The sequence below is a fragment of the Excalfactoria chinensis genome, chromosome 3, assembly GCF_039878825.1.
Source record: "Excalfactoria chinensis isolate bCotChi1 chromosome 3, bCotChi1.hap2, whole genome shotgun sequence".
Lineage (NCBI taxonomy): Eukaryota > Metazoa > Chordata > Aves > Galliformes > Phasianidae > Excalfactoria > Excalfactoria chinensis.
The window spans coordinates 32,303,048-32,323,348 of record NC_092827.1 but is presented as its reverse complement, the minus strand read 5'-3'; the positions used below and the strand labels follow the sequence as shown (position 1 = coordinate 32,323,348).

The window sequence follows — 20,301 nt, the reverse complement described above, 5'->3', positions numbered from 1 at the left end:
CCTTTGAGTTTGCATTTCCTCGTACACAGAGAAGCAATTTTGCTGTTTTGTGAGCGTGCTAAAATAGAGTGCTCTCCTACTCCACATCTTTGCATGTTTGAATCTATAGCGTGCTGTGAAATGCATTGAATTCTACAATGATAGCTCTTGAGCCCATGTCTGATAAACGCCTTAAAAACTTGTAACTTAAACTGGGGGGGAAAAAAAGCTAAAGGTAGCAGTGGAATGTGAACTAATGTACCTTTTGCAGTTGCTGTTGTGCCTTTCTTGAAGTTAGCTCTGGAATGTTTGACTGGGGGCAGGATGTACCTCTGTGTGTGTATGTGTGTGCATTGGAGGAAACACTGAACGCAGAGAAGAAAAACCTACTTGGTATTGGAGAGAAGGAATGAAGCACTTCAAAGACTTAACAGTCCAGTACTGTTTCACTGGGACTCATAGCAGAGAAGCAGAAAGTAAAGGGGGAAAAGCTCAGAAGAGTTGTTTCAAGGCTTTCAACGTGGGTGTGTGTGTGTGTATAAATATATATATATAGTTCTATGACAGATGTAGGACAGGAGACTTGCATCGTTATTACAAGGAGTGATATTTGCTGTATGACTGGTCGTTGACTGCACTAATTGTAGCCAGCGCGTTCTGGCACTTGCTTTTAAGCAATTATTTGGATAAGCCTAAATTTGGTGTGCACGCGGAAGATAATTCCATACCATCCTAATAGGCATTGTAGAAGCTGAAGGTAAGAAACCCACTGCAGCTGAGTCTCCTGGGTTTTTCAGTAGCTAAAAAGCCACGATATGGCTGTGGTGCAGATCTGTGCTTGTCCTAGTCATTTTTTACATTTCCATTTGATGAAGGAAAGGGAATATGCGTTAAAGTGGGGTTTTTTTCCCCCTCTAAAATGAGCCTGAAAATGGCAATTTCTTTCTCAGCACTCTGCCATCTGTAGCTAGCCAGCTCCACTGACAGAGCTTAGGGAAGTACTACTCCATTCAATGAATTAATCCATTTATGAACTTTAGACATGCTCTGGCTCACATGTGTATTGTAAACACCTCAGCTTCTGGAAATGGCTGATAATAAAGCACTTGGGTGCTGTATTAATAACAATAATAAAAATAGTCTATCAATTTGTTTTTGTAGGTTCCCACCAATATTACCTAATCTGAAAGCTGCATTTTTAAAACCTCTTCATTTCTGAAGGGCATAAAATATTATCATAAAGAATGGAATCATGGAATGCCTTGGGTTGAAAGGGACCGTTTCCAACCCCCTGCTGTGGGCAGGGCTGACCCCAACCAGCTCTGATTGCCCAGGTGCCAACCAGCCTGGCCTCCAACACCCTCAGTAACTGGGGTATCCACAGCTCTGGGCACCTGTGCCAGTGCCTCACAGCCCTCTGATTAAAGGATTTCTTCCTAACATCTAACCTAAATCTATCCCGTTTCAGTTTAAAACCATTCCCCCTTTGCCAGGTGTTGTAAAAAGTTGTTCTCCCTCTTGCTTACAAGCTTGTTTTCCACCTATGATTAACAACACAGCAACTTTTCACTAAAAATAATGGATTTTTTTCCTTCTTTTTTTTAACCGGTTGCTCTTCAGAAAGGCTTATTTTGCACAGATGTTCTTTTTAAATTATTATTTATTTTTTAAAATACGGTGGGGAGTGGTAAAGGTTTTAATGTATTCCCGTGGTATCACAAAAGCTTGAAGAGATTTTGCTCCCGTGTCACTGGATAGCAGTTTTGTTATGTGTATGTACGCAGCAGCTCATGAATAGCTCTTGGCAGTGAGTCTGGGCTGTAGCTGCTGCTTGTGCTTGCTCCTCTATATCGTTCTGAGGGGGGGGGGGGTTGATGCACTGGAGATGCTGAAGGTGTCGTGCTGGGCTGTGAGGCGATAGTTCGTCCATGTGATGCCCTGGAGGAAGTGAGTAATACTTAGCGTGCCTTCCTGCCTGGATTTTGTCTTTCTCTGGAGTTGCGGATCTGGCAGAGTTGACGGGGTTGGCTTCTGTAAGGTTTGCAAGCTAGGGCTGTCGGGAACTGCAATTCAGGAGGCTCCCACATCAGGGACGTACATCTGACAACGCCCTAAACGTGGCTCGATGCGCTTTCCATGTCGGCATTAGGAAGTAAAACGCGCCATGAGCGCACGCTCTGAGGGCCCCCGCTGACAGCCCATTTCCCGGCCTCGCCTTTCCGAGTAACGGCGGTGCCCTCGGGGCTCCGCGCGGGGAGATCCCCGCTCCGAGGAGCTGCCGTTGGGAGAACGGGCGGAGCGAGGTGAGCGCAGGAGCGGGGCGAGGGGGAGCTCCGGGCGGGGAGCGGTGATTCGGGGGCGGCCGCCTGTGGGGGACCGCTGCCCCCCTGAGGCGGGGCGGCCCCGCGTGGCGCTCCGGAGGGGACGGGGCGCGGCGCCTCCCTGTTGGCGGCCGCGGGCTGGATGCCGGGCTGCGGGCTGGCCGGCAGCCACACAAAGCGCCGCTCTCCCCTCCCTTTGTCTGCGTGGCTTTGTCTCCTCCCGTCCCCCCGCCGCGGGCCGGGACTCCCCGCCTCTGGCCGCGGCGCTCCCCTTTGTGCCACCTGCGCACCGTGGGAACGGCCGCTCACCCAATCGCGTCCCGCCCGCCGCGGAGCTCCGTGGCGCGGCGCCTTTGTCACCGCTTTTATTGTTTGTTCTTTCCGAGCGGTTCCCGCACAGGTGCCACGGAGGTGCGGAAGACGCCGCCAGGCGCGCCCCGCCGTCCCCCAACTCGGCGCGTCCCGCCGCCGCCTCCCCTCTCGGCAGCGCGCGAGTCTACGCGTGCGCGAGCCCCGCGTGCTCCCGCCGGGACGGGAGGGGGCGGCGCTCCGCGGGGCGCGCGGGGGAGGGAGGGGCCGGCGGGGCGGGAGCGCGCGCGCGCGGGCAGCCCGGCGGGCGGGGCGAGGCGATAACCCTTGCGGAGCTGCCTGGGAGACCCCGGGTTTGGGGCTGCGCCAGCGCGCGCGGCGCCTCCTCCTCGCTTCCCCCCCCCACCTCCCCCCCCCCGCCCCCCCCGAGCCGAGTGGAAGGGGCTGGGGTTGGTGCCAGCAGCGGCGTGAGCGCTCGAGCGGCCGCCATTTTACGCCAGCTCCAGCATACTGTCCGGACACACCGAGGGAGCGGAGAAGGGGGGCAGCTCCTCAGCACGCCGAGCCGCCAGCCGCGCCCCGAGCCCCTTCGCACGGCGTTTTGCCCCCGCAGCCGCAGGTCAGCGCCGGGCGGGGGCTCGACTCGGAGCGGGGCCGGGAGCGGGCCGGGCCCGGCTGAGGCGGCGGGAGGGACTGAGGGGCGGGGGGCGCGCGGCGGGCCCTCAGCGCTGCCGGGCGGCGCCGCGCCGCGGGTGGAGGAGCGCCGGGGCCCCGCTCCGGGCGGCGGAGGGGGGGGCGGCGGGTCGGGCCGGGGCCGCGGGTAGGCCCGGCGGGCGGGGGGGGACGGCCCCGTGCGGGACGCGTGGCTCTGCTTCATTGTCCCGCCGGCCCCGCCGCGCCATTCATTACCCGTCACGGGCCGCGCCGCGGGAGCCGCCGGGCTCGTTCGCCTCCCGGGGTGGAGCGCGGTCGCTCTGCCCGGGCCGGGGCTGCTGGGGGCTGGCGGCGCGGCCCCGCATTGTTTCGGGGGAAGCGCGGCTCGGCGGCGGCGCGGCCGGGAGGCGCGTGGAGCGGCCGGGCCGGTGGTGAAATCGGGCCCGCGGTGTTGCAACCGCGCTCCGGGGGGAATCGGGCGAGAGGTGGGGAAGGGCCGGGGCGCGGGCGGGGGGGAGCCGCTCCTCCTGTTCCCGGGAGCGCGGCGGGGAGGGGGAAGTCGGTCACTGGAGGAAGTTGTAGGACATCTGAGCGCGCAGAGCACGTGTTTCCAGCGGGCTCATGGCGGCCGCCGCTGCCGCCGTGGGAGGGTGCGGGCTGGAACGGGCGCTTTGTTTCTATGCCGGCCCGGCCCGGTCCGGCCGGCGGCGCGGGCGGGAGGGAGGGGAACGCGACCGCGCGGGGTCGGGGGTCGGTGGGGCCGGGGGGGGCGGGCGGCGGTGGTGGTGACGGAACGCGGCGGTTCGCTGCTTCCCGCCCCCGCCGCTGGCTCCGTGCTCCGTCCCGAACTTGTTGGGAGCTTCTCGGGGAGCGCGTTACGGAGACAGCGGGCGAGGTGAGTCAGTGTCTGGCTGCGTTGTGTAAAACCTGCAGTGAGAGCCACCCCGCCCCCGCCAGGCAGCGGCGTTAGGGCTTCCCTTTGTGTCAAGGCTCCTTTTGAGGAATTCCGTGCATCTCTGGAAGCTGAAAGTATCCGGGAAGTGCTCCGCTGTCTGTTCGCAGGAATTGGGTGGGCTGCTGCACGTGCTGTCACTTGAATTGTTCTGCTTGAAGCTGTTCGTAGCTTAATGATTCTGCTTCTCGCGTCTGAACAGATATCTGGAAACATGGCTACTGAACATGTGAATGGGAACGGTACTGAAGAGCCAATGGACACTTCTGCTGCGGTTACCCATTCTGAGCACTTCCAGACATTGCTTGATGCTGGTTTACCACAGAAAGTTGCTGAAAAACTAGATGAAATTTACGTGGCAGGTAAGCAATGAAACTTGCAAAACCTTCCTGGGTCCTAGAATATTTCACTGGCTTCTGCTGCTGTCTTTGGGCTAACTGAGCAACTTCACGTGGTTTCTAGAAGTACGAGAACTTCAGTCTTAACAAAATACGTGGTGTTTTTTTGTGGCTGTTTTTGTTTGTTTGTTTGTTTTTGTCATTCAGTGTTTTAGTTTGTCATGGTGTTTCCCAGAGACCAGTCTGGGCCAAGCTGCTTGGGGTGGGTGGTGGGAAAGAGAAGTGTGAGTGTAAGCATAGTACTACCTGGGATAGGCAACAGCTGACACTTAGAAGGAGCAGGTGATGTGGGCTTCGTGTGTTTTTAGTGTAGTTGTAGATAACGTCAGGTCACTGAAGCCTCGGTAGTCATCAAGTCAAATGATGCTTTGTGGCATGGTACTGGAGCTCATAGATTATCATTGTATTCTGCCTGTCAGGCATGGCAGTAGCATAGTAAAGCTTGATTTTGGTGTTGTTGTGGTCGCTTTGAGTGCTGCAGTTTGCAGTCTTCTCCCAGTCACCACAGTACATTGCTCATCAAGTTAAGTCAGATTCTGATAGATCCTTTGGAGTTCAACTTAAGGATACCAAAACTAAACCTGCCCCATGTGACGTGCATTTCTGAGAATTCAAATACATAAATGCAGTAACTCTTAATCTAATTCTTATGTTTTTGACACTGCTGGATAAAAGTAAGCAAAGCGCACTTAAATTTTAACTTATGGAACGGAGTGATTTCTTAGGTATAGCAACTTACTTTTAGCCAGCAGTTGGTTCAGGGGACACTGAAGTATATTAGGTGTGTTAAATATGATGAAACAGATTGCTACCCAAATGTAATTAGTAATTTTTTTTTCTTTTCTCTAGGGCTAGTTGCACATAGTGATCTAGATGAAAGAGCTATTGAAGCTTTGAAGGAATTTAATGAAGAAGGTGCATTGGCAGTGCTTCAGCAGTTTAAAGACAGTGATCTCTCACATGTTCAGGTAACATTAAGCAATTCGGAATATAATTGGTGAGGGATAAACTGCTGGTAGACTGACAAAAGGTTTGATTAAACCTCTTCACTGAATCATATGTGAAATGTGTTCTGTGGAAGTTCAAGGCAAAATTAGGTTCTGGTTTGTAATGTTTGCAGAACTGAAGATTAATGCATCTCTTGCAGAACAAAAGTGCCTTTTTATGTGGAGTCATGAAGACATACAGGCAGAGGGAAAAACAGGGGACCAAGGTGGCAGATTCTAGCAAAGGACCAGATGAGGCAAAAATTAAGGTATGTGACTGAAAGATAAAAGCTACAAAGACTGTGTTGTTGTTTTTTCAAAGTGATTGTGATAGAGATCTTAAGTTTTAAGGAACCGTGCTTTCCTAATAAGGGATCTTATAGACCATTTGTCGTTATTTATGAGCTTTCATTTATGCTTTCATCTTAGGTTGTGTCTTTAAAAGAACTTAATCTGTCTGTTACTAGAACTGAACGTGTATTGAAACATGAAAAGCATTTGTCAGTTTGGTTTACGTGCTGTGTGTTGGCTTGTTGGGACAGTTAGACTGCTTCACAGTTAGAAGTTGTAGGAAACTTGTCAGCATAGGTATTTGAGTTCCAAGTACATAACTTTAGCTACTGGCTTGGTTTTCTTCTCTCAGTTCAGATTTAAAGCAACTCCACAACGGGGAGATAATATTTGTGTCAAAATTGTCTTAAAGAATACTTTATTTCTTCACGTGAGTCTTCTAATACCAAGAAACGCTTGTGACAGGAGTTAGGTGTACTACAGTTTACATTAGATGCTGTGATAAGCAGCTTTACCAAATGGAAAGGAAAGGGAAAAGAAGTGTGTTTAGTTGAAATCTTGGAAAGTTGAGGCAGTCTTTCTAATTTTATATGAATAAAGTGGAAAATCCACATGATACAGATTAAAAATAAGTATGTAGATTGGAAAACTGGCATGTCTCTTTTCTCCTGATTTTGAGGCTGGGGTGCAATTAATTATAATAATTAAACAACTGGTTCACGGTTCTTGTCAATGCCACATACAGCATCGACAATATGTATTAAATAACTTCAAGTATCACAGCTGTTAGTGCTGATGGCTCCACCATTTAAAATTGCTCTGCAATTTTCCAGTTGTGAAATCAACTTCTGATTATGAGTTGTTAAGCGAGCAGTTCCTGTGCATGCAGAGTTGGTTTGTCTTTGTACAAAATTATCAAGAAAAGCCACTTTTCTGAGGAACTTCTGCAGATATCAGTATTGTGAACTTCAGTTTTTAGTTGGTAGCGTATTTGTAGCTGTGTGCAGGGATGGTAGCGAAGCTCAGTTGTGCTGCACTGCTGTATTTTCCCACAAGGAATTGAAGGGAGGAGGAGGGACAGCATTGCAGGAGGAAGGAAGTTTTATTACCACTTGAGTGGTGGGATACCTGAAGCAGAAAGAACACTGTTAGTGTTCCAGGAGTTGTAAGCAGTTGAACATGTGTTCTTTAGCTTCACACTTATGAGTAATCTCATTAAGTGAAGGGAACTTCTCTGCATAAACGTTTGCAGGATTGGGCATGCCAAAACAAGAAGTGGCTCGGGCTGCTAAGATCTTCCTAATTAAAGGGAAGCTCAGTGTTCTAATGCTTGGCCTCCTTTTTTTTTTGCGTGTGTGTGTATGAAAATGAAGGAATTGGGGAAAACTCCATGTGAACCTCCTTATTTTCTACTGTTTCTTTTCATGGCAATTTGAGTAATTGTTCTGCAAGTTACTTGTTGAAGCACTAGGCTTGATCGCCTGTGAGAATTTCAAAGCAATACTGTTAAACATGAATTTTAGGCATGTCTGTTGTCTGTGAATGAAGTACATCTCACTCAGCCAAATTTCCATATGATTTTAAAATGTTGGGTTTTATATTTGCAGGCACTCTTGGAAAGAACCGGCTACACTCTTGATGTGACTACAGGACAGAGAAAGTATGGCGGGCCTCCTCCAGAGTCTGTATATTCAGGACAGCAGCCTTCTGTTGGAACAGAGGTGAGGAGGAGATACTTATGTAGGCACATTTGTATTTCTTGGGTGTATTTTTTCTTTGTAAGCAACACTCTGTGTCTGTTGTAGATATTTGTAGGTAAGATTCCAAGAGATTTGTTTGAAGATGAACTTGTTCCATTATTTGAGAAAGCCGGACCTATATGGGATCTCCGCTTAATGATGGATCCATTAACTGGTCTAAATAGAGGATATGCTTTTGTCACATTTTGTACTAAAGAAGCAGCTCAGGAGGCTGTTAAGCTGGTAAGTTTCTTCATCTGCCTTTTGTTTGTTTTCCTTTTTGGTAAGAACGTCGTGGCTTTTAAGCAGTTGCCCTTATGCTTATGTCTGAATGCTTAAAATTAAGCTGTGTCATTGTTATATCATTTCACAAATGTCCGCTTGGCATTTAAAAGTATTTCTACGTTATTGTGAATGTAAATCTTTGTTGGACAGGTGTTAGGGACAGGATAACAAATAAAAAAAAGAAGTAAGTTTGGTCCAGTTAGGTGTGCCTTTACTGTATAGCAAAGCTGTGTTAGCAGTGGTGGCTTCTGAGCTGTCAGGGTTTGGATGAGTTCTGAAGGAAGCGCTGATTGAGTTGCTGCAGTGTAAAGGAGTTGGTCGGGCTTTGTATGATTTCTGCTTTGCTCATGTACCAGCAGAGGGCACCACGGTAGAAAAATATGTCTAAACTCACACAATTTCATGAGATACTTCAGAGGAGAGAGAATCACTTTTAAGGTCAGCACTGTCTGTTTGAGCAGACTGGAAAATGACAGAAAAGCTACGGGTTAAAACGTTTACACTGTGTAGACAGAGGTGTGAAGTATTATGATATAATAGACAGCTCCTTATGAGCAAGCTTTTCTTTCTTAAAGACCCCCTCATCTTTTGTCTTTCTAGTTAAGTGAGATGTGAATCTTTTTGAGCTAGTTGCTGCTGCGTTGATGTGGCTGAGGTGATCCTAAGAGTGTGAACCCTGCTTATTCTGAGTTATATTGATACTGTATAGACCCAGTAGGGTTAAAATCTCTCTTCTTTAATAGGGCGCATCTTAGCCACTGAAGTTACCTTATTGACACATTAATGATAAAAATCAATTGATAGAGACAAATAAGGCTGTCTCCCGAAAAGTATTGAAATGTCTTAAAAACAAAAACGTGGAAGTACAAAAAACGAGTGGTATCTGCTGCTTAACTTTTTAAACAAGAATGTTCAGTATGCCTGTGCACAATCCAAATACACTTGGGAAAACTCAGCTGTTTGCATGTACCTCTTTGTACTTTCATTGTCAGCTTAGCTATTTATAATGTGTGTAAACTCTTCAGAGTTGTGCACATGACTTACCAAAAGAGTGGAACAAGTCAAATATGTTACCAGAGGTCCTTATTAATCAAAGAGTTTTTTCCTCAGCTGCATTTTGCTTAAGCGCAGCGTATTTCTTTGAAGGTCTGAGAAGTCATTTGTTTCCCTAGAAGTAACATGTCAGATACCTGGCCTCAGTCTTGCACTCGGTGATACAAGGGAGGAAGGTAATTAATGCCTCCGTACGCTTGATCTTTGATCAGCAGGAAAAAAATAAAGCAGTTACCCGTCTTTCAGTTAGATACCTACTGAGGGGAGTAGTTGAAAAGTGTTAGGAATGATAGGGCAGATTTTCAGTCTTCGTGCTAACCTCTCAGGGTTAGTTCTGACAAATGCCACAGGATGAAGTTTAGCTTTTGAGTGGTCTTGACTATAGCAGGCTGGCTGACTTGTTGTATTAGAAGTTGCCCAAGTTGTCAAAGAGTGACTTGCATGAGAATCAGCGAAATATGTCTGTGGAGCTCTGCTGAAAATAGTGGATTGGTGACTTCTATTAGTGACACGTGTGGGACGGGTAACTAAAGTTCTCTTACACTGAACCCTTGGTCAGCTGTTTTAAAATCCTGCTATTTTAACCCGCAGTGTTCTTTTTGCTGCTGCATAAAACCTTCGGATCTATAGGAAATTGGTTTTGCAGCTTTCTGGATACAGTGAGATAGTAATCATTCTCTTCTATTTCCCATTTTCTTCCTGGTGGCTTTTGTTTCACCCCCATTTAGGATTCTAAATGAGGCTAGATGTCAGTGCATTGACTTAGATTTCTGGGTTGTAAGAGGCAGCTATAAAGTTTCGTCAGTACCCAAACAGCAGAAAATACCGACATCTTCATTTAGCAGGAGAAATCTTAGACTTAAATGGTTGAAGCTCTTATTTTGTTAACACATAGCACTAGCAGCTTGAAAAGGGAGAGCTCCCCAAATTTTGTTTGAAGTAACTTTGATGCTGTGCTTCAGACAAACAATGGAATGGTGCTGTGGCTTGATACCAGTGAGACCTAAAGATATGAACAGCAGTTAATTTTATTTCTGGTACTTCATCCAGTGTGTAGTCCACCATCTCTGCCCTGTTGCCGGCTGCCTAAGTGGCATCTCAAGTGTTGTTCACTCAAGCACCACCTGTCAGAAATTGGGTGTGACTTCTTTCAGGCATCTCTTCTCTGTCGACGTGTCTGGTTTGCCTTCTGATTCTGTACTCTGAGCATTGTGTTCCAGTTGGTTTTATACACGTACGCACTCAGTTCTTTCTGCTGTTTCATATCAAGTTGTTAGTTTTCAGATTGGAAGTTATTTTGGAAGGATTAGTGTTACTGTGGGCATGCATGGAAATAAGAACCAGGGGGCTAAGCTTGTGGGAGAATGTATACCTTATGCTGCTATAATTTGAAGTATTTTTTGACCAGAGAAAATAGAAGTTTGATCAAAGTACAGGTGAATTATGCAAGCATTCCCTTGAAGCAGTTTTCCAGCTAGGCACAGCAGTGCAGCTTGTTCACCACTAGAAATAAACCGTGGGTGAAAGTGAATGAAATGGCAAACCAGATCATAACCTTACTTCACCCGTCTGTGAATAGGTTCTTGAAGAACTCAGCAGAAAAAGCGCCTTCTGTAGTGTCTACAGGATACTAATGTCTCTGTTGGCTTTGGGCGTGGATTCAGTGGTGACAGGAGAGAAAAGCATTATGCTGACCTTGCTAATCTTGTGGCCTGACTGTTGTAGCACTTAATCCAGAATCGGGCCTGTGTGTGCCTTATCTAAGTTTGCTAACTATTTACCTAAAAAGCACCAGCTGTATACTTAGGAGCACCTAATTGCAGGCTGCCTTGTCAGAAGTAGGAGAAACATGCGATAGAAAATAGTAGTTAATATATTGTGGCATGAAAAACTGATTTCGGTGTGCAATTGCAGTGTGTTAGGATAATTAAGAGTTGTTCTTATTACAAGGTGTGGGAGGGTCATTTGGATTATAGGTGGAGTCAGACTTCACTCTTAGATTTTAAAAGGGACATCAAGATAATGTACTGGATAAAACTGACCTGTGTATTCCATTGAAGAAGCATCTTTTTTGTGTCTTGTATCCAGACACGTAAGGGGCTTCCTTTTTTTTTTTTTAAAGGTGTTTCTTTTAAAGGATTTTTTTCCCTGTTATAACTGGTTTCTTTGTTAGCGCATACAAGTCTATCAGTGTTCACAGCTATCAAACATCACAGAATCACAGAATGACCCGGGTTGGAAGGGACCTCAAGGATCATGTAGTTCCAACCCCCCTGCCTAGCAGGGCCTTTACAAAACATACGCCTTTACTAGATCAGGTTGCCCAGGGCCCTGTCCAGCCTGGTCTTGAACACCTCCAAGGACGGGGCATCCACAACCTCCCTGGGCAGCCTGTTCCAGGAGCTAACCACTCTCCTAGTAAAGAACTTCCCCCTAACATCCAACCTAAATCTTCCCTCTTTTAACTTAAAACCATTTCCCCTAGTCCTGCTATTATCAGCCCTTTCGAAGAGTTTACTCCCCTCCTGGGAGTAAGTTCCCTTCAGGTATTGAAAGGCTGCAATGAGGTCACCCCGCAACCTTCTCGTACTGCTGTGTGGCTTTGTTTCCAACTTTAAAATCAAGTCTTCCTCTGCCACGCAGTCAAGAGATACGGAGATGCTTTTTTGCTGCACTTTACTATGTTTTGCTACGTAACTGGTTGGAGATATGCCACTGAAAATCCTTTCTGCATCTAGAGCTCTCTCAGCTCACTTCTGCTACAGTTGTATAGCTTTGACAGTTACACAGGTTTCTTTGTTTTTTTTTACTACGTGTATGTCTAAGTAAAAGTACATCTTCACCCTCATTTTTAGTGCACCAAGCAGGAAGGGGGTATGGAAGACTTTTTGCATATGTGGGGAAGTGTGCCACCAGGCACAAAACCACTTGCTAGATTAAATAGCTGGGTTAAATTTTGAAATGCTACTCTACTATTTGTCGATAAAACACTGACCACAAAAGTCATTTTCCTAACTGAAGAACTGCCTGTTGCTGGGCTTGCAATTGGAAACGTGTTGATGTGCCACCATTTGACCTCCTTGCTGCTTATTTTGATGATATATGTCTGTCTGCATCCTAGTGAAAGGCACTTTCTTTGTCAGCAGTTGTCTGCAATGGTGTATATTTTTCCCCTTGAACTGCTGGTATGTTCAGGCTGCGTGTTTTGGGATAGGCATTTGAACAGAAATCTTAGGATTTCAAAGCAGTGGAAGGTTCTTTCTGCTGCTTATTGTCTGTGTGTAATCTACATGCTTTGGAAAGAATTCAGCAATTGCTCTTGCATGCTTTGCGGAGAAGACCTGATCGTGGCCGTCTGTCTTTTGTGAACTACAGAGCTTTGGAAGGGAATCTGACTTTAATTGCAACACCTGTCTTCTATTATACACAATTCGGTTTAAGAAATCACAGATGCAATCTGTAGAGGAACTTGGATTTTGTTTCTGTGCTGCTGTGAAAGGATTGCCCTTGCCTGTTGTGACCTGGACATAATCGTATCTTTTCATAGTTCCACAATTAATCTAAAGAAACTTGCATTGAGAAATTGGGCTTGAACAAAAAGGGAAAGGTAGTCATTGGCTGGCGCTGTGAAAGCAGTCTAGGGAACATAGTTATAGTGCAAAACAATTGAGTGTATCTCATAAGAATGTTTTAAATGTCAAAGAATATATACCTTACTAGGTGTTATACTTTTAGAAGTGAAGTATTTGATAGTGCTGCTGTTGGAGATGAATGAAAGTTATCCAACTAATGGTTATCTGTTGTTTTTTTTCAGTACAACAATCACGAAATTCGCTCTGGAAAACACATCGGTGTATGCATCTCTGTTGCCAATAATAGACTTTTTGTTGGTTCTATTCCTAAGAGTAAAACCAAGGAGCAAATTGTTGAAGAATTCAGCAAAGTAACAGGTAATGCAGTAACTGTTGTATTGAGCTGGGAGGTGTCAGGTGTGATCAGTAATGAACTTTTTGCCACCTTTATCTTGTTGAATGATGATGACTGATAGGACTTAGCATTTCCCTTGACTTTTGGGATTTATGGGTTGTTGTTTAATGTACTGTGCCAAGGGCTAAAATCTGTAATTAGACTTGGTGTGTAGGTCCAGTTTTACTGAGATATGCGTAATGTTTAGCAAGGCCATTCAAACAAATGCGTGGTTTAATTGTTTCAGTACTAACAGGTGTTCCAAAAACTTTTCAAGACAGAACTGAAGCAGACCAAAGAACATAACTAGTTTTGCACTTCAGAATTGTTAGCGTTTTGATGAGGATCTATTTTTGTTGATAGCATATAGACTTGAAAAGGTAACGTTTTATGGCTTCTGTTACTGAATGCTATACTTCAGGTTTCCTGGAGCAACACTGAACTCTTTAGATGTCTTGAAATCATGCAAGTTTAACCTTTTGTTCTTTGGACATCCGTGGAAAAAGCACATGCTGATAAGTGTTGTGACATAGGGGTTTGAGAGGAGGAGTTACAAAACACAACTTTATGGCTGCCCTCCCTCCTCTGGTCAGTGAGATGAAAGGTACTCTTCCATAGTTTCTAAGCTTTCCTCACTTAATAAAAGGGTTGCTAAGCTGGGATAGCCTAACATCTTCTTGGAGATGTTGCTCTTGAAAGTGTGGAAACTTTAATATGTTCATAGTCTCAAAAGTCCAGCATGGTCATGCTTTTTGGAACCCCTGGTTAGATGTGTACTTCCCAGAAACATAATCTCTACTTGTGAACATCAAGTCGTAGACTAAAGCCATAACAAATAAATGAATTCTTTGCTTAATTTCAGAGGGCCTTACAGATGTTATATTGTATCATCAGCCTGATGACAAGAAAAAGAACCGGGGTTTCTGTTTCCTTGAATATGAAGATCACAAAACTGCTGCTCAGGCCAGACGTAGGTTAATGAGCGGCAAAGTGAAAGTCTGGGGAAATGTTGTTACAGTTGAATGGGCCGACCCTATAGAAGACCCAGATCCCGAAGTCATGGCAAAGGTAATAAAGCTGTAAGAGAAACGTAATAGAATTAAAGTGCCTTGTTCCAGAGTAAGTATTTCCTGATATTAGCCCATGTTTAAATAACATCTGTCAGTCGTCTTGAAAGAAAGAGGTATTGTTGAAGAGATTAAAAAATATATATATATTCATATACATATATGAATTGATGTGAATTTTTAAATAACTACTGACTGCTGGTGTACTTAATTTCTCCTCTGGAAGTGGATGTGGTGACTCCAAAAATACAGATGGCTTTGTAGCTGAAGATTTGATTGCACAGAAATGTGGCTGTGGTCAGAGAACAAGCTTGAATGATTTGTAACCCTGGAAATGCATGTTTATAACTTAAGAAGTGAAACATTTAAGATGTGCAGATTGGACTTTTCAGAGATGTAGCAATAGCTTTTGAGAAGCTGACCAATTATTTTGTATTTTGAACTATGTATCTTTTTTCTTGTTTTTTTTTTTTTTTTACTGGGTTTTGACTATTTTAGTTAAGCTTAAGTCTGAACTCTTAACATTTTGAAGTAGACTCCAGCACTTCCGTTATACGTGTGATATTTTGCTGTAGAAATGGATTGCCTGATTTTTCTTCCCATCAGATAATATCCGAGTCTGTTGTTTTCAGTTCTATTGTGTAGCTGGGTTGTTTGATAGAAACTCTTAGCTAGCTCTTATCCTCATCTCTTTACTTGCTTTTTGCCTGTGCTTTTACTTTCATCTAAGACAAATCACTTGCTGGAGTTTTGCTTTGATGGGCCTAGTAAGATGACTTGGCCGAGAATCTCCTCTGTGCTGGTCCATAAGAAAAAAGGGCTGGAACAGGGGCTCACTTTTAGGGGAAAAAAATAGTCTGCTTTTGTAGTAAGGGCATTGCAGAAGCATTTTGGAGTACTCTGTTTTCAGGCTTTGTTTTTCTTGCTAAGTATTGTAGTTGATCAGCAGCAGGAAAGAATCTGTTGAGAGTGGCACTTCCTGCATCTCTGTCTGAATTTCTTGGCTCAAAAGAGAGCCATCCTAATGCAACATACTGTTAAACTAAAGAACTTCTGATGACTTGATCACATAGTTAAGTGGGAGGTGGAAGGGATGTCAGTCCCCATCAGTGTCTTTCTGTGGTAAGCTTGCAAGTGTAAGGAATGGAAGACTGAAGAAATTAAAGCTTGGTAGTGTTTTGTCCCATATAATTTTTTTAAGGTGTCACTCTTTCAATACCTTGCGTTACTTCATATTTAAGTGGGACATGGAAGTGAAAAATGTGCAGGAAAGAACTTGTGTATTTTCAGCACCATCTGCCAATTACATGCAGTTGATGGAAAAAGGAACAAATGTGCGAATGAGAAATAGTGAAGAAATATAGAGTGCATGGCTTGTGTCTGAAGGCAGAAATTGACACGGGTGCTGGTGGCTGACCTTTCTGGTTTGTTGCATCCCTTAGTTTGTTCCCGTTACGTGCAGAGGATCTATTCCTTGCCCACTTACCACATGTATGTGGAAGGATTGCATCTGGCACTTCTAGAAGTGTTAGTTATACTTCAAGTTGTTTATTGTTGCGTTAGGTTTCAAAGCAGCCAAGCTGCTTACTGTAGCCACAGCCATCTCCCACATGTGAGCTGCAGGTTGGCTATCGGTGTTCCCAACCACTGTTCTTCAGGAGCAAAGGGAGAGTGCTTGACTCTTGTATGCTTCCTTTGGTAGAAGGCTTTGGGAGGAGTGCTGAAAGAGTAGAAGGTTGCTTTTATTAGGGTAATTATTTGATCTGCAGTTTTCTCATCCAAACTACTAGAAAATAAAGTCCATCAGAGCAAATGGTGAGGAAGGCGGATTTACCTTGGCTTAGCCAGAGTATGAAGGTGACATTCGAAATAACCTAGCAAAAAAGCTTGTCTTTTTGTCAATATAGTAATACCTGGTAACTTAAATTCTGACATGTTTTCTTAAGTTTTTTTTTTGCCCCTTTCTCCTCCAGAAGTTTGTTTAAATGCTGCAGAGTGTATTTTGTGGGTGAATACTTACCAAATGCTGAAGCACTTAAAAGGGGTGTTGCCTAAAATATGAATCTTCTGCGTGTTGAGGTGGATGATTAGATTTTGAAGCTGGGCTGCATGCTACAGGAGTTTAGTACGTGTGTGAACAGATTGTATATGAATGTAGTTGTTGAAGTAATTGATTTCTGATCCAAACAAACCTTTTTTGTAACTTTTAAGTAGTTGTGCTGATAGTTTTCTCCTAAGCAGCATTTTGATGCTGCTCATGTTTTAAATTATTTCTGTAGCATGGTTGTGGGTACAGAGCATGTGCTGGATTGGCAGCTTAAGTAGCTAAATAAAGTCTGGTTCTCATGGCTGCCTGGTAGATGATAGGGCAGGAAATAGGGATACTAACCCCTGGAGAATGTAGTAACAGAGTTTGAAGTGTTTGTGCTGTAGGTAGGAGGAGGAAAAGGACCAGATCCAGAAGTTTTGGGGGTAGTTCAATCTTGAGCAGTGGGTCCTGCATTTATGACACAATGCTGCTGTGCATTTGCATGCAGAATAGCAGGGTATATTGGTTGTTAGATGTGTATTGGTGAATTCTTGGTTACCACCCGTGAGCCTTAACCAACTGCATTTTTTTCTTAAAACCTCTTCAGCTTAAATGAAATAAAAGTGATTTCATCATCACTCAGCCCATGCTTCAGTTTTTCTCTTAGCATTAGCACCTTTGTTGATTGGTTCAGATCCGCATTTCACCTGTAAGAACAACAAAGGTGTTAGAGATCAATGTATCTGACTGCACAGGAGAAAATTTAAACTATTTGTGTCTTTGAAAGTGTCACATTAGTGCAACTTGTACTAAAAGATAAAGATGATCATCTTTATGGTTTGTAATCATATCTGACACAGAGAATGTCAGTTGCTGTTGACTTACTGTTGAAGGTTACTTAGGAATCTTATGAGAACCGTCTCTGATTTTTATCCTTTCTTAAAGCACAAGAATAAGCAACATTGGTGTGAAAGATAGCAGTTCTAAAAGCAGGCAGTTACGTGAAAGAACATTTGTAGTTCACTTTTTGAATTAAGGTATGGTTAAGATGGCTTGCTTGTGCTTGGAAGGCTCGTTGAAAAATGTTAACATGGGACAGGAAGGAGCTTTCCTTATGGAGCTGGCTGCGACTTCTTTCATCCCCCGAGAATCCTCCAGGGTAGCTATTGCCAAAGGCTGAAGTTGATTATCTAGATCAGATATATGGTCTGTAGTGTCCTTTCATCCCATCCTAGCTCTGCCATCTAGTGAGACAAGGATTTATAGAAGTCTGTTCTGTTTATTAGTAACCTAATTACATGGTCATATACATAGTAATTATGTTTTATACATAGAATTAGATGTTTGGGTGTACTAAATTCCTATACTTTGTAGGAGCAGGGATTATAGTTTCACTTCAGAAAGTTGAAACATGCTCTCTGGTTCCTTTGTAGCCTGTGTTACTTGTGTTGACCTTTAGGATTGGAAATGGGAAGTCATATACTGTCATATAGCACGTTTGCTTGCTTTTATCACCCTCAGTAGTGGGGGAGGGTGTGGACAGAGGTTGCAGATCTTCAGCTGCGCTGTAGGAAAGTAGCGCTATAACTTTGGGACACAGTGACAGTGTCTGGAAGGGACTCCCAGAATGCAAGAGAGAACTCAGGGATGATGGTAAAGGTAGTGATAATGCACAGTTCATTTAGTGCAGTGTTAGGGTGGATGCAGAGACACGTTTGCAGATGCTATCAGCCAATTAATGTATGTACTTCACCGGTGTGCAGTGCATGCTGTTTGGTCTATTATAGTCTAATATATGTATTTGTCAAGCTGCATTGTGTTTTGTTGTGTTAACCCCCAACTGTTTTAAGATGGAGCTTTGGGCTGATGATTTAGCACTGTCCAGCAGTTAACCAGATATATGTAAATACTTGATAGTTAACCAGGCTTTCTGACCTTAAAAGCCATGTTGCAGTCTTCATAGAGTTTACTAGCCATATTGCATGCTTTAGAAAGATTTGGGGAGGAAACAGGTTTTCAGTTGGTTGGAGGTGGCTGTTCCTTAAACGAAGGGCTCAGCTTGACTTGTGAAAGTCCAAAAGTGGCCTGGCAGTGTCAGCCTCAGTATCCCGTTCTGTGTTTCTTTCCTCTTCTAGATGTGGATTCAGGTCACTGAGTGTTTCTCAGGCAAGCACAGTCCTGCTGCTCTAGTATTTGGTGTAGCTGTAGCTTGGGAGCCACAAGTTAAGCAGCTTGAGAGCTGCAGGCCTGTCACCTCTGACCTAGATATTACAGTGATGACTGTTCTGCAGAAACCTGTCTAAACAATGGAATGTTTTGATAAGTTAATTGTTTTGTGTGTAACCAATCTCGCTTGCCTTCTTTCAAGTTTGAAAGTGTTCCTGAATTGAAAATTAGAGCTGCTGGGATTCTTTTAAAGATTAACAAAAACGGTGTTGACTTTCAGGATGCTAGTGCTATGTAATCATGTTTGAAAACGGATCTCATATTTTTAGCAGCGAGGGATGTTTGCAGCCAACTTGTGCTTATAGGAGCGTATAAATTTCCATATCTACATACATTAAATACTATAATTAAAGGATATTTTCAGTGCTCCCAATAGTAACAAATTTGCAAAGCTTTATTTGGTCTTTTGGATCACACTCCTAAATCTTAACTGATTTGTTTTCTAGGTAAAAGTTCTGTTTGTCCGCAATCTTGCCAACACTGTAACAGAGGAGATACTAGAAAAAGCCTTCAGTCAGTTTGGAAAGCTAGAACGAGTGAAGAAGCTAAAAGACTACGCTTTCATTCACTTTGATGAACGGGACGGTGCTGTAAAGGTACGTGAAGAGGGCTGTACTTGTGTGTGCATGCTTGTGCACGTGTGAAAACAGTTATATATATATAGTTTAGATGATGTATTTCTTCTAAGTCTGTGGAGGAGTGCTAAGCATTTTTTGCTGTCAACATTCATCTCTGGGAATCTCCTAAAAAAAAAAAAACAAAAGCGTTTGTTAGCTTGAAAAGCTGCATCTTAGATGCATGTATCCTAAGTAATTCTCTGATGAGTATCTAAGATAATCATACCTGTAATTCGAAATAGAAAGTGCCAGAAGTTGAATGACTTCTCAATGAATTTTCAGTAGACGCTAAAGTCATTTCTCTAAGACAAGCAATATTGATTTCGGTAAAAGCCTGTTTTCTAGGAACAGAGAAACTTCATTTTTTTATGGTGTAGAATAAGCACCTTTTCTTTTTGATGAGAGGTTCAGCACAACGGAGGAATTGTCACCCCTGGATTTTGTTAGCCTGGTCTTTTCTCTGGTCATCTGTTGTTAGGAAGGGAAAGTGCATTTCCTCTCCTGCCTGTGGTGTATTTTTTTTATTATTATTTTTTTAATGTCCTGTGGGAGGATACAGGATACAAGGGGATTTAGCTTTACTTGTTCATCCAAATGCCTTGAAGCAGATGCTTAGGAAGATGATGGAAAGAGTCTTCTCACAGGATACGCATTCTGTTGAGGCTCGGCTATGTTGAGTCCTTAAAAGCTGTAGAATCTTCAGGATTCCTCTTGCTTGTAGTGAACTTTTAGCAATTACTGTGACTTCCTTAATTGAGAATGAGACTGTTACTTTTTTCCTTCTGGCTTTAAAAAAACAAAGTAACGTGTAAAAGCACAAAACCGCACTGACTTTTTAGTCTTAGTAGTGTTTGCATTTATGCTGACAGTAGAAATATATTGCCTCACTGCAAATTTTTCCTTAGTGTCTTTTTGGAAAGCAGTTCTGTCACTTCATTAATTGAAACAACTTGGAAGGATGTAAAGTCTATTCAGAGTTTTGAGTGGAGGATTTTTAAACTAATACATGCAGTCTTGGGTTTCAGAGGCAAGTTAAGAGGAAATGCATAACTGTCTGAAACCCATAATATTATGCTGTCTAATTCTCTTCTTTAGGTTTATATTGTTGTTTTAGCTGTGGATAACAACATTTAAATTGCATATTCTAAAGGATAGAATAAAATTAATAACTCCAGATATGCTTAGAAGTATATTTAAAGTCTGGTTAATTCCTTCAGGCAATGGAAGAAATGAATGGCAAAGATTTAGAGGGAGAAAACATTGAAATTGTTTTTGCTAAGCCACCAGATCAAAAAAGGAAAGAACGGAAAGCTCAGAGACAAGCGGCTAAAAATCAGATGTAAGTGTAAATGCATGCACATGTGTTGTATTACTTCTGAAAGACATGTATGATCTTAAGAACTAGAACTTCTAGGTAGTTAGTAAGTGT

General features: G+C 43.9%; 1 protein-coding gene across 6 annotated transcripts in view; it reads left to right on the top strand.

The window, feature by feature from the left end:
- The first annotated feature begins 2,167 nt into the window (after positions 1-2,167).
- Positions 2,168-20,301, top strand: part of SYNCRIP (synaptotagmin binding cytoplasmic RNA interacting protein) — a 26,398-nt gene continuing 8,264 nt past the window's right edge. For 3 of the 6 annotated variants that reach the window (XM_072331859.1, XM_072331860.1, XM_072331857.1), the window contains exons 1-10: positions 2,935-3,228; positions 4,418-4,577; positions 5,463-5,581; positions 5,761-5,868; positions 7,498-7,611; positions 7,696-7,872; positions 12,782-12,917; positions 13,796-14,001; positions 18,702-18,851; positions 20,090-20,211. In XM_072331859.1, coding sequence (XP_072187960.1) covers positions 4,430-4,577; positions 5,463-5,581; positions 5,761-5,868; positions 7,498-7,611; positions 7,696-7,872; positions 12,782-12,917; positions 13,796-14,001; positions 18,702-18,851; positions 20,090-20,211 — 1,280 coding nt within the window. In that variant the 5' untranslated portion in view covers positions 2,935-3,228; positions 4,418-4,429. Of the gene's footprint in view, positions 2,283-2,934; positions 3,229-4,050; positions 4,159-4,417; positions 4,578-5,462; positions 5,582-5,760; positions 5,869-7,497; positions 7,612-7,695; positions 7,873-12,781; positions 12,918-13,795; positions 14,002-18,701; positions 18,852-20,089; positions 20,212-20,301 lie in introns of those variants that run through there. The other 3 variants (XM_072331856.1, XM_072331861.1, XM_072331855.1) reach the window with 3 other exon arrangements.